The 14176-nt window shown below is 39.6% G+C and overlaps 1 protein-coding gene across 1 annotated transcript in view; it reads left to right on the plus strand.

The window, feature by feature from the left end:
• Positions 1–7765, plus strand: part of LOC117414078 (CUB and sushi domain-containing protein 1-like) — a 162982-nt gene extending 155217 nt beyond the window's left edge. Inside the window, exons 66-71 of the mRNA XM_059000080.1 lie at positions 116–277; positions 439–551; positions 853–940; positions 2993–3131; positions 3434–3612; positions 5146–7765. Coding sequence (XP_058856063.1) covers positions 116–277; positions 439–551; positions 853–940; positions 2993–3131; positions 3434–3593 — 662 coding nt within the window. The 3' untranslated portion in view covers positions 3594–3612; positions 5146–7765. The remainder of the gene's footprint in view (positions 1–115; positions 278–438; positions 552–852; positions 941–2992; positions 3132–3433; positions 3613–5145) is intronic.
• The last annotated feature ends 6411 nt before the right edge of the window (positions 7766–14176 follow it).

A 14176-nucleotide genomic window follows, 5' to 3' on the forward strand; every position in this document is an offset into this window, starting at 1 on the left:
CGTGTGCTGTGCGCATTTTAATTTAAATTACGCATCATAGAGTATAAATGCTTTGATGAACCTGCTCAGTGTTGTGTTGTGTTGATGGCGGACTGTGCTCCCTTTTTTGTTGCAGTCCCAGCCAATGTGTTTGCCAGGACCTCTCTGTGGAAAGGCTCCTACGAGTACCTGGGGAAGAAGCAGCCGGCCATGCTACGTATCACCAGGTTCGATGCAGCAACCAGCAGAGTAAACGCCACGCTCATCGACCACAGTGGGGTGGAGCTCAAACTGGGAGGTACTGCCAAGTTCTGAATGTTCTTGAAACTCCTTAATGAAGTCCTGTTTCTTTCTAGTTTGCTTGTTAGCTAATGGACAGTGTTTTATGTAATTAATTTTACTCGCCGCTAGTTCAGATGCAGTTCCATCACGGACGCTGTTTCATCTCATTCATTTCAGGTATCTACAAGAAGGAAGAGGTCCATCTGATGCTGCAGGTGTATCAGATCAGAGGCCCTATCGAGATTTTCGTCCACAAGTTCAAGAATGATAACTTGGCTCTCGACGGCCATGTAAGTAGATGACTGATCCATACTGGCAATCCGCTGTACTGCCAATTTTTTATGTTATTGTCTTCTGTTCAGTGCAATGCTTGTTCAGATCCATTGTGCTATCATTGATGGTTGGGCTATAGGGCCCCCGTTTAAAAACACGAAAGGACTGGCTCATGGAATACATTTAATCGAGTTTTCTGTTCATGAAAACATTTTCTATACTGTTTAAGAGTGGCTAGGGCCCATGGTCTGTCAATGGTTCTGCTGGGGTTTCTTCAAACCAGTGCACAGAGATTTCATGGGGTCCCATGTTTTTCAGGTGTCTTCAGAAGCCTCAAGCGGTTCCTTCGTCTATCAGGGGTTTGTTCGGGGCAAAGGTTTTGGGCAGTTCGGCCTCCAAAGATTAGGTAACTATCATACTTTTTACTTCAGACAAATGTTGTTACCCTTATTTTGAGGGCTAGAAAGGGTTTAAGAGCTGCACCGAGATTGTAGCAGAAGACTGCTGAGATGATGAGAGGGAATACATGTAAAAGAAGGTAGGAAGCACTTTGTTTTAAACAGAAAGTTTTATAAATGCATGGATTAGCCTACCAGTGGAGGTACTAAAATCTACAACATGAGGAACAAGGGGGGGAAACACGATTTGATTCTGTTCTTTAAATTACGTGGTGTGCTAGGAAGGGATGAGCCTTGATGGGCTGAAAATGTAATTGCTAAACTTTCTTTATGTTCTGACATTATTGGAATTAGATCATTTTGGCACGGCCTACAAACGAAGCAGGTAGCAGATGGTCACTATAACAAAGTTACTTGTACTGCATATATACATTACGCATTAAAGCTGTTGACTTGGAAAACATCAGCATGCTTCCTAAACCTTAAGCACTGAGCTGTGAGCCCCAAGCTGCTCCGTCTGCCTCCCGAATGGGGTAGTTATCACATTGCCACTGGAGCAGACCAGATGTTGTTTTAACGGGCAGCTATTTAGAGGTATTTAATGGCAGTGGTGCCACAGAAGAAGGAATCGTCCTGTCCTTCATCTGTCATTCTTAAACAGGACTCAGGTGAAGGCAAGTTCTCTTCTTTAACAAGATGTTGTGTTCAGCAATAGAGCATAGTTTTTAATATATATACACTATATAGCACATTTTTTTCATAGAGCAGCCCTCTTCGGAGTCAGTCTTATCAATGTAGATTCTGCAACATTTATATCTTTTGAAACTGCTGCTTGAGTTTCACCTTTTCTTACTCTGTCCACAGCATCGAGTTTCATTTTATCAGAGAAAGGTTTTCGTTTTGTGCTGCTGCCATGCTTCGTTCACCCAATGTTTGCGAGTCAAATTGCATTATGGAGGAAATGGGAGCCACAACCGTGTTATTACTGATTCCACACTATAACAGGTTGCATTATAATGGAGTAACAATGTATATATATATACCTCTCCCATAATTACCCATCTCTAGTTGTTCTGTATTCCTAGAAAATGGAAACCATTGAAGGGAAATGACTGCACTTTTGAAATGGCTTTCTCACTAAAATCTTTATACGCAGAGAGTAATGCTAGGTTAGGTGCCCAAAAGCATATCAGTGATGCAGCACTATTAAGACTTATTACTCTCATTCCAAGGTTTTTTTTAGCTTCAATTTACCCCTACGCTCATCGTCTGCTCTGAACAGAAGGTGAAGAGTTGGCAGAAACAAAACCAGCACAAAATGAATGTGCAGTACGCCTTCTCTCCTGAAATATTCAGAATGTGGTTTTTCACTTTTGGTTGTTTGTTTGTTTGTTTGCTGGCAGAAGCGCTGCTCCTTCCTCTCCATGTGTTTGACGTGTTCTTGTCTGTCTTTGGATGCACCAGCCAGAGATGCACTGCAGTTTTCCTCTAAGTCTCAAAGCTGCTTTGGGGAAAATCTGTAACACTAGGAATGGAATTTGTGAGAAGTGAGAACAAGCTCATTTTGTGACGCCGGAGTATCGAGCGTTGACATGGAGGTGCTGTGCTATAGAGATCCTCATTTGTACTTCCCCATGTCTGGACCTGTCCTGGAACTGAAATCATCAGGGCTTGAACTTGAAAAGCAGCCACATCCAAGTACAGACAGAAGTGTCTTTGAATTGAGAGGGTCTGTCTAATAATGGTGTAGTTATTGTAACAGGTGTTGAGATTCTGAGCTGGGAAAGGGGTTTGTGAATCAGCAGTCGTTGCTGAGACAGCAGGTTAAACAAACTGGCAGCCACTGATACTGCAATACTGATGGTGGAAATGACAGCTTAATAATAGTCAGGAGGTGATAGGTTTTAATAACTCTATAATGCATAGCTTAATTTGGGTATCCTGGAATTTTTATATTCTGTTTCATTCATCTTGTTTGAGGTTTGGCACTGTTTTTGGACTGACAGGAACATGATGCAAAACAGATTTATTTCTCAGACTTATTCCTCTCTGTCTTTCAGATACAAACCTGCTGGATACAGAAACAGAGTCGACGGGGTATAACTTCGCTTCAAACAGCAGTTCCGTCGCAGCTGCCATTCTAGTGCCTTTCATAGCCATGATCATCGCAGGCTTTGCACTGTACCTCTACAAACACAGGTAGGTATCAAACTTGTTTTACCATGTTATTGATTTATTTATTTATTTATTTATTTATTTATTGTTTATTAATACTTCCTGGTTTTTCAGAAATCACGTGCTATCAGAGCTTTCAACTCGTGTTGACTATGAACATCAAAAAGCCGCATGACATAACTGCCTTTGCCCACAAGCACTAGGACAGCCAGTCAGTGTAAACATATCCACATTAGAGCTCATAACCATTCAGAAAGATCTCATGTCCTTTAACACATACGCCAGGGCTCCAGAACTGCCCAGTACTAAACCCTCTTACTCCACAGGAGGAGACCGAAGGTCCCGTTCAACGGGTACGCAGGCCACGAGAACACCAACGGGAGAGCCACATTCGAGAACCCCATGTATGAACGCAACATCCAGCCCACGGAAATCATGGCCAACGAGACAGAGTTTACAGTCAGCACTGTCTGTACTGCTGTATAGCACCCACTCGCCCCTGCAGGTGAGACCAGAGGACACTTCTGCTGCTGCCTGTGTTATATTCAGATTTACTTGCCTTGGGCGTCTAGCCGTAATAAGTTCAATATCCAGCAGGTGGAGTTTGTGCATCGTTAGTGTCCAGTTGGTGGTTTAACTGCGGAGAGAAGGGAAGGGGGGTATTTTGACATCGCTAGGCTGCCATATGTTTGCAATGTGTTTTCACTGATTAAGGCGTGTATCCTTCAAAAGGGTTGAATGATATAATGGGTGCCGACAGAGCCCAAGCAAACACTCTTCTTCAACACCACAGGTTTTTTTTTTAATATTATTATTATTCTATTTTGAATCTGAATGTAGAAAAATGAAAGCAATTTTCTACACTGCAGTATCTGGAAATAACTATGGCGCACATGCATGGCTGATTCCATTGGAGAGCTAAGTACCGTAGTAGAGTTATATAAAAAACAATTCCAGGTTATTTTATTTTTTTTCCCTGGATCATCTGGAAACGGGGATTTGGAAAAAGATGGCTTTAATTTTTTCTTATACACATATATTTTTTAGAGTCTCTTATATATATTCCAGTTGTAATCCTTTACCATCCCATAGTGCGGGGGAACTGAAAGGTGCAGATTAACGAGTGATAAAAGGAAAGGCTGAGATGATCCCCTGGCTCTGCTCTGGCAGACATCAGCAACAGCTCTGCAGAGTCAGGACGGAGGGGATTGGAGAGAGCCGTCAAGTCTGTGCTGCAGATTTGCTGGCGTTTCCCAGAGATTTCCTAAGAAAAGCATCTCCAGGAATTACCTGGATTGAAGAATTTGTGTAATTAGTTAGTTTTTTTGTAATTTGTTTTCTTTTTAAAACCTCTGTTTTGCAGAAGAATGCTCAATCATTTAAAGGTTAAGAATCATTCTGTATTTATTTATTTTTTGAGGTGGTTGAGAAAAGGAAGTGTTTGCTGTAGAAAAGCGTGAAATCTATCCTAAATCAGTATTATGAGATCCCTCATAGACTGTGCCATTATCAGTAATGCCTCCTTTTTACTCTTGGATATTTATAAGACTTACTGACTTTAGAAATGTCTGGTTCATATCTCTCTCTCTCTCTCTCTCTCTCTCTCTCTCTCTCTCTCTCTCTCTCTCTCTCTATATATATATATATATATATATATATATATATCTGGTACTGGTAATATGCCATATGGAATATGGTGAAAGTGGTTGTTTAGTTAACGTTTATTTAATTCATGGTATGTCATTTTGGGATAAACCTAGATTACAATCCCAAATGACATTGTATATAATTAATGAGTCCATCTTTCTATGTTCACACTAATTGACATTAAAAAAATATGTTTTTTTTAAACCCTAAAGTATGTCATTAAAACGGTTTACATGCATTTTAATAAAGTTTGCATATCTGCAGAAGCAGAGCGACAAACTCAAACCAGATTTATTGCAGGCTGAGCCCAACCTGCATGTTGTTCATTGATGTTTGTTTAGACCACTGTCCCCTAATGGGTTTGTTTTGTTGGCGCCTCTTCCCTTTGCAGAACCCAGAAGGAATGAGTGTTGTGTCACTTCACATGTCTTCATGCGATCCCTGTCTGAAAGCGCTCTGAATACGGGCTGGAGGTGCCTGGGACCGGCGGGGGGGTAGTTATTGTGTTCTTTACTTGAGACAAGACGACCACAACGAGGAAGAGAAGGACAAGTTGCACTAAAAAGAAACTTACAGGAATGTCTGAAAAAAGAAAAATCAACCAAACAAACAAACAAAAAAAAAACCGACAAGACAGAAAACGATACAAGAACAAGTTTCTTTTTAGCACTATGGGATCTCTCCTGTGATGGAGTAAAGTTCTGGACAAGACACAATGTTGTACAGGTTGGAGAGGTCCAGATGGGTTGGTGAACTTCGTAAAGACCTTCACAACACTTAGCAAAGAACTAAAACAACAACTAGCTGTCATGCACCGTGCTGCAAACCTGAAAATCTCAGCAGGTCACAATCGTCCTCACAAGCAAGGGAACGGACACTTCTGAAATTGAGTCATGCTGTGGATTACCAGAAAGGATACCTGTGTGTTACCATGGTTGATAACAGAACCCAGTAAAGGCGGTACATCTAAGACTTTAAAAACATCCAGATCACTCAGATTCTGGGTAATTGGATAACGTTCTGAAATTGGGCCTCTGTTATCATTTTGACCTTTTTTTTCCCCCAAAGGTGTTAAACATGCTCTCCATATTTGATTTCTTTCTGGGTCTTGCACTAAGAAAGCTGTCAAATCTACTAGGAGATGAAGCATCTATTGGCAATGTTAGATTCCTATCATTGTCATCACTTCATCATTTTAATCTCTACTATCGTTTCATTATGTGCTGGGACAGGACGGGACAACGGGAGTTATAGCATTAGCCCACAGGGGAAATCACATAAGTATATATATATTTTTTTTAAAACCGCTGCCAAAGGAAGTGTATCAGCTGCAGCAGTAGCTCATTTCTCCAGCTGTACGTACTCCCCTATCCCATCTCAAAGGAGAAGTGGAATATTACAGACGATACAAATTGTTGACTTTTCCATTTCTTATTCAAACACAGTTCAGTCTCTGATTTATTTTATTTTTTTACGACTCAACATGAAATATTGACAGGGGTATTACGGGGGCGAATCCTTCCTGGGATGCAATGGAAATGTTTGAAAATGGCAAAGAAGACAGGCTATCCAGAGGGGCTTGTCAACAATCCTTCTCCCAGCTCAATCCTGAGCTGAAGGTGGATAGTACCACACAGTAATAGACAGGCTGGATTCATTCTTGGAGGACAGGGGGTACTTTTTAAGGGCGGTGGACAACGAGTCCCCTGAACCAAAGGACTTGTAAGGGAGAAAGTTCTCTCAAAACATTTCTGTTTGTTATATCAAAGGGGATGAGAGATCATAAAATGAGGTTTGTAGAATATGGGGTGGATTAGCATTCCCTATATACTAGTGGACATCTGGATACATTACAGTTACACATGGTCATAAGCCCATATCAAACGGAGCATGGTTTCTGTATGGATTAGGGTATAAAAAACACTGAATGAACTCTGGGCTGATCACTGCCTACCAGTCCCTACTGATTCAACTGAACTGGGTAAAAGGGACCGTGAACCTACAGCTTGGGTACAGCAGAAATGTTGGTGTCACACTGGAGGCTGCTCAAAGGTACAGCATGCATTCAAACCAAGAGGAGGGGGAGGATGGCTTGGGTTTTAATACACCTGACACCATCCCAGCGTCCACTCCCCCCTGCAGGAATCACTGTTTGTAAGCCTGCCAAGGGTTATATTACAATTTTTCTCCATTATGTCTGGGTCGTTCAATTTTCCCTTTTCCTAACTCAATGTATCACAACGATTGCCTGGTAGCGTGTGCCAGCAAGGTCGTTTCGACTTTGTCTTGAAGATCCCGACAGGCTGCAAACTTCACAGTGACTGGCAGCTCATACGAGTGAGGATAGGAATAAGACTGGGCATATGAATAAGCAAACAGCTTTATTATGAATCAATAAGAGATTCATGGGAATTCAATGGGAAGGTTTTTCATCAGTTCAGTTGTAATTATATCTAATTTTACAATTTACTTTAAAAGGTTATAAAAGTTAAAAAGGCATGCGTTTGGGGTTGCTATGTGGGCTGTACCTGACCACTTGAAATACCAGGCGCGACCAAAAGAATTATACTATTGGAACTATAACAAAAAAAAACCTCTTTCATGCTGAAACATTTAAAGCCATTTATCGGAAGAGAATTTGTGGAAGGAGGGAAGGGACATTCCCCAAATTTGATAGCACCCCCACCCTTAAAATCTAACTCATGGCTTCCATCAGTCTTGACATTGCTTTATACAAAACAGGAGCATTTTGTAGCAAATCTCAATATTGCCCTTCCGACCTGTTTTACACCATCACACAGTTTCAGTAATTGCTTCTGCAGTTTTATTAGTTTTAAATCCGTTCCTTATCTCCCCAGCCTGAATGTAATAACGCGCCCTGCTCGTAGAAATGCTGAGACACTAAAGCATTTACATTTCTCCAGAGGTTTGTCAGGCACTGTGGGTGGCAGATACATTATTACACTTAAACCAATTGGCATTAATGTTTTACAGAAAGTACTAAAAAAAAATGGGGGGGGGGGGGGGGGGGGCGGGGAGCGTTATATAATATAATATTAATATTCACCCTTCCCTGCCTAATAATAATAATAATAATAATAATAATAATAATAATAATAATAATGCAACCTTAACAAGCATAAACAGACTTCTTATAGTCCCCAAGCAGTGGTTCACAACTGCTCTCAGTGTGCTGTAAGGGTTTGCATGTGCAAACAGCAAACACATCGGGGAAACAGTAGGTCTACAGTACTTGTGAACAAAAAATAGAGCTTAGAGTTCTCAATTGACCCTTAGGTGGAGCTTTACCTGTTTCTGCTGTCAGTCTCCAGTATGTTTTTTCAAAAGGGTTTTTTTTTTTGGCCAGGGGGGAAAATAACTCAAGTGTGCAAAAGCAAGAGATTTTGTTTAGCTCCCACAGGGTTTTCTCCTAATCCGACTGCGCTGAGACAGCATTTGTTACTGCAGATTTGAAGAGAAAGGCTTTACTTTTTAATGGATGTTTCATTAAAAAATGTGACGTGACATGTTCAATTTGACGCAGCCTACAAAGTGAAGTAAATGCTGTGATCTTTGTTTTCTTTTTCTTTTTTTTTTCATCCCGGACTGATCGAAAGCAGGACTTTGTATCTTGTCAGCAGAAGGAAAAAATCCTCTAAAATGTAAGGTGGTCAAAACAGACCTTACCAATATAAAGAAAAGACAATAGCCTGTCTAGCACTATAGTGTTGCTTTCTGATTTATTTAGTTCGTATTGACTTACAATACAATGGATATTGTTCTTTACTAAAAACATATTTTAATAATATAAGTAACTGTATGAATAAACCTTCACATGAGTGGTCCAATTTATCAAAAATATAAAGTAAACTAAGCAGGTAGAATATTAAATATATTAAATATGTGTTACAAATATCATGGCTAGTAAATCGGAGTGCAAATAAATAAGTAAATAAATAAATAAATAAAGATAATTACAATATTTCCATCTACAGGTGTTTTAAACACTGTAAATAATGTTTCATCCTCTAAAACACTGTACCATTCCTTAAATGATCTCAGTTTTAATTTAATGACCCCCCTCCCCATCCTGAAACGTGGTTTCACCTTCAATACACTCCAGGTATTGAAACAGACGGACCCCTGAAACCTGCTGGTGAAAGGGGTAGTCTTGCTAATGCTTTTGGCGGCTGTTAAATGCATAACAGCTGTCTATATCCATGCGGCTTTCTGAACTGACCTGCTTTGATAATGAAGGTGCTGCAGCATATCTGTCGAGATCTTAATTATGAGAGAATTGGTCTGAAGGAATTATGCAATTAGACTGAATGCTAAAATCCAGCAGCGGACACGGGTTCGGTGCAGCGATGTATCATATTGGTAAGGTTAGCTTCAAGGAGTGCTAACCAAGGTTTGTCGATTTTCTTAACTCTTATTAGCACTAACAGTATTACTACCGACTTCCCCCTTTTCTGTTGAAGATCTTTCGGTTCAATTAGGGATGTGCAGTTATTTTAAAGACTACAGAAGTAAAAGCTGCTGTTACTTCCTGGTTCGAAATCACTTCCTGTGTGTTTCCTCCAATCAGAGACCAGGAACAAACAGTTGAATTAGACTCGATCTGCAGTGATTACTTGAAAAATATGTTCAGTATTAATATATCAACAACAGCTGGGGAAGTAAGAGATCTTCAACACAGAAAGAGGGCAGTAACCATGTTGCAAATGTTAATAAGAGGTTAGAACACTGATTTTATAACCTTTTCATGGGTAACCAAATCTAATAAGTAAAACAGTTCAGCGGACAACTGGCAGTCTCAAACTACAAGCATTTAGAAATAGATTAAAAATAAAATTAAAAAAAACAACGTCATAGTTCATTATATTGTGTATACAAAGTCACGCTATTCCATTACAGTAACATCATATGAATTGTGGTGTTGGGTTTGAACTGGCTTAGTTCAGCTACAGGCTGAAATCACTGGAAGAGTTTTAGGTTTTACGTGTGTGTGGAACGAGAACAAACAAAAATAAAAGTTTTTGTACAGAGATATATTTTTATGAATATAAATTTGTAATATAGAAAAAAAAAAGATCTGTACATGTTTTTCAATATTGTAGTAAGAAAAATGCTATTGGGGTGGAAAAAAACAACCAAACAAAGCCTTTTGTAAATGTAATAAAGATTGTACATACAAGTTTACATACATATTGTACATATGTAATATATACCCGACTTGGCTCTTCTGCAGTATCTCAAATGTATTTTATCCATCTGTATATGATGCTTTGCATTGTGTCGAAGCGTATTCTACTTTCATGAACTCAAAACCTATTTTAAAGTCTTTTTGAAATAAAAACAGAATATTACCTTGTCTTTGTTTATTTCTTTATTTTACTTTGTATTATTATTTATTTATTTATTTATTTATTTATTTATTTATTATCAGATGCCCTTATCCAGGGCGACTTACAGTGGTTACAAAATATCACATTGTAAAGTATCACATTACAGAATATTACATTACAGATAAGAGCAGTTGTAAAGTACAATAAAATCAGTAGCAAATAAGATCAAATTCAAATAAGAGCAAAATGAAGAATACAGTAAATGATTACACTTAAGAGCGAGTTTGACTAAGAGCCGTTAACTTATAGTAAAAATATTTCCCAATAGTCCAGTAAGAGCACTTAGTACGATAAATGAATGAGAATGATTTCAAATGAGCCATTACCAAAAAAAAAAAGTGAATACGGATACCTATAAGAGTAAAATCAAATACAAGATAAAGGAGGTAGTTATAGTTAAGAGCAGACGTAGCTGCACCAGTCTCTAGAGCAGCGTCGTCTTTGAAATCAGCATTTTCCAAAAGACATGAAGCAAAAAAAAAAAACGTCAGCAGAAGGGACCAATGATGCAATGATGATATTGCTAGTTCTGATAAGAGGTAAGGAAGTGAATTTCGATACATTGGTTAGCTCCTCAATAAAGCGCAGAAAAGAACGATGTATTGCTTTCAAACCACTGTGTATTATTTTAGGAATATTCCTGTCACGTTTCCTATGGTGGTGCGTCAATACACTGAGGAATGCCTCTCTATTGAGATTGACAAAAACAAAAAATAAAGTTCAAACAAAGTTTAGAAACCAGTATATTTTGTAGCTAACAAGAATGTACAATGTTTACCAGACTCAAAAGACAGCCACCGATTTTTGATCCAAAGTCTCACATAATTGCCATAGTCCACTAATACATTTTTACAAAAAAAAGGCTGTTCTTAGTGTTTACTGTGTTACTGGGACACCAACTGTACAGGTGTAATTTCAATAACTTCTTAAATCTTACCCCCATCTGCCCTATTCATATTTACCATCCCTGTTTTATTATGTTGATTATCCTTTGGTTATTCACAAGTTTGATTGTTTTTTACATTAAGGCTCATATTTTAATAACACATAGATAAACTTATAGGGAGACAAAACTAAAAAGGAAGTGCAAACACACATGGGCTGATTGCACGGGAGAGACACCACAGCAAGGTTAAGGCACCCTCCCCTCCTTGCCCTTGCTGAAGGACAATCTCATATAAGATTCTTCCACCTGACAAGACTATCGCTCACACAGGCTCTCCATTCCTCGTTCCTGAAATCCTCCTGTCAGACAGTCTATTAAGTTGTTCCAGTCATGTTGAGCCCTGCAGCGGAGACTGCTTCGGCTGTCATGTTGAACAGAACTTCTGAAACAAATCTTACCCAGGCGACATGCAAGTTAATAAGATGTGCGCTGGATACAATGGGAGTCAATTACTTTTTAGAAGATATTTTAGCCCTGCTTAGAAGCCTGGGTTGGCCAGGTGTGTCACTTACTTATTGAAATGCATTATTACTTTCTATGCATGTTTGCTATTGAGTATAACTGTAAGCTGGTTTATCCATGCCATGTTTTAGTCGTGCACTTCTTACAGTGTGAGGAACGTGCCTGGTATGTACAGTACGTGCTATGTCATTGTTTCATGACAACAGTGAGAGAATTTCTAAACTTTATGCAAACCGAGCCAACGTCTGTCTTTCAAAGTCTTGCAGAATTTATTTTATTGATCATTAAGACATGTAAAAAAAAAAAAAAAGACTTGGTCCCGATGTTATTAAGGTCAGGGGGAGTTCTGTATCAAACACTGTGAACATTTTAACAAACTCCAGCCCAGCCACTAACTCATGTCACCCTGAATGATAATTCGATGGAAAATGATGTGCCGCAATTGACGACACCAGCCTGGATTCAAATTGCATTATCCAGCTGTCATTATAAAGATGACTCCTCGCTTTGACTTCTGAATTGCTGTTCCTCACACCATTAAACACCCAGAACTGGGAACGTTGAGCTGAAAACCAATTTATTTATCTCTGTTTACCATTAACCCGCCCACATCCTTATAGAATATAACACCGATCTACAAACTATTTTTTAATAAACAGCAGTAGACACTGTTTGATGACTGATGCAGCCATTCACCAACCTTCTCATTCTTGTACCTGTGGAAACCTGGATTTGAATCCAGCTCACATCACATAGGAGGTCTCCATCTAGTCCCCAGTGTCTTGAGAGGGGTTGTTCAGGTCAGCATTGAGGTGTGCTCTTTTTTGCCTGTAGAGCTCATAAGGAGTCTTTTCAGAAGCACTGGTTAGCAAGCCTGGTAAACAATTATCTAAGCAGCAGCGAAGAATCGTCTACCAAAACACAGCTACTGTAGCAATATATTAAACAGTTAAGAAATGAAATGTTATCAAAGTGTACTGTCGATGACATACTGTAAAGCACCCCTTTAGTATTTTACTTGAATTAGTAGTGGTGCATCTCCTATCTTCTCTTTGTCGTCATGTCTATATCGTAACTGTAGAGCAGCTACAGCAGACCGATCTCAGCAGAGTTGTGAAGCAATGCAAGTCTTGCGTTTGACCTACTTTCCAACCTCTGAAGCAATTAGCATTTCTTCTATATAATGAAAGTGACGCACCCAGGCTGTGGAGATGCAGGGCTGATTGCCAGGCTAGCGCAGGATCGAGCCTCTTATCCACGTAATCTGACGTTCGACAGCAGACAGAGCTGATTGCTTTAGTAGATTTTAAAGAAACTGCCATTTAACTTTTCATTTGAGAGCTGCAGATGTACAGATTCGTGTAAGAGACTTTTCGAAAGAGAAGTGAGATGAACCACTTCTGTTTCCTCTTCAGGACTGTCATGTGACTCATGTCTTTATTAGTTTCTGTTAAGGGGGTCTGAGCATCTATGGCAAACTGCACTGAGAAATGAACCCAACCAGGTACCACTTAGAGAGGGGTCAAACGCACTTCCCTCGGCTCTCTCTAGATGGCAGCATGTAGTGAACAAAGGTAGTTTATCAGGGAGTGTAAATGTTTCTCATTTCATTTTCTTTAGATTCAATAATAATAATAATAATAATAATAATAATAATAATAATAATATAGCATGTTTTGGAGGGAAATTTAAATGGGCTAACCAATTACATCTATGCATAGTAACTGAAAATAAATAAATACATAAAATCTTTTATCTATTTTATTTTCTTGACTGAAATGAAATGATTTTTGCCTCCCGCTGTTTTTAAACATATTCATACTCTCAGGTGCAGAAGACACCTCGGGCACTAAAGAGTTAAAGCTGCACAAGCTTTTATGAAACAGAACTTTGCACTGAAAACTGCGAAGACAGCTCAATACTTTTATCATACGAGTTCGAAGCTAATGCTTTGTGACACTGTTGACAGTGCAGCCCCGTCTCCGCTCTATACAAAATGATGGCAGTGGCCTTGTTAGGATCCCTCATACTGTCTATCTACGATGCTTCTGCAGCACGAGGGTGGCTATTGAATGAATCATGCCGGCTGAGAGATGGAACTTTCTCCATTTGCAAGCGGCGCTCAAGCATGGGATAATGATCCTTCTGCTTCCATTAGCGCAGAGCAGGTATGAGGAATTGTGCTGCTGATTTGCACACAGGCAGAGGTTATGGGTCAGTAGCCTGCCGTAATCCCCGTGCTAGAGCTAGTCCCCTGAGCGCACCGAAGCCATTCCTTTCCACCAGCAACATCGCTAGTCAGCTTTCTCAAGGGTCACTTGATCTGCCGCATGTGAAAAACTCCATAATTGCTATTAATCTCTGTTGTGCCGAACCCCATGCCCTCACCACCAAAATAAGGACTGCGCTTTTGCAAGGGAAAACTGACTAGCGACCTCCGCAGCCAGTCATAACCCGCTTGGATTATTTGCAAATGCCAGAGAGCACGATGTGAAATTCAATAAAAACGGAAGAGGAGCTGAAAGAAAGTACACTGTGTTCCTCTTCTTAGGGTGCTGTGCTCAGTTGGATTATCATTATTTACTATGTTTGATCATGTGACCCGG

This window comes from Acipenser ruthenus, chromosome 25 (genome assembly GCF_902713425.1).
Source record: "Acipenser ruthenus chromosome 25, fAciRut3.2 maternal haplotype, whole genome shotgun sequence".
In the NCBI taxonomy this organism is placed as follows: domain Eukaryota; kingdom Metazoa; phylum Chordata; class Actinopteri; order Acipenseriformes; family Acipenseridae; genus Acipenser; species Acipenser ruthenus.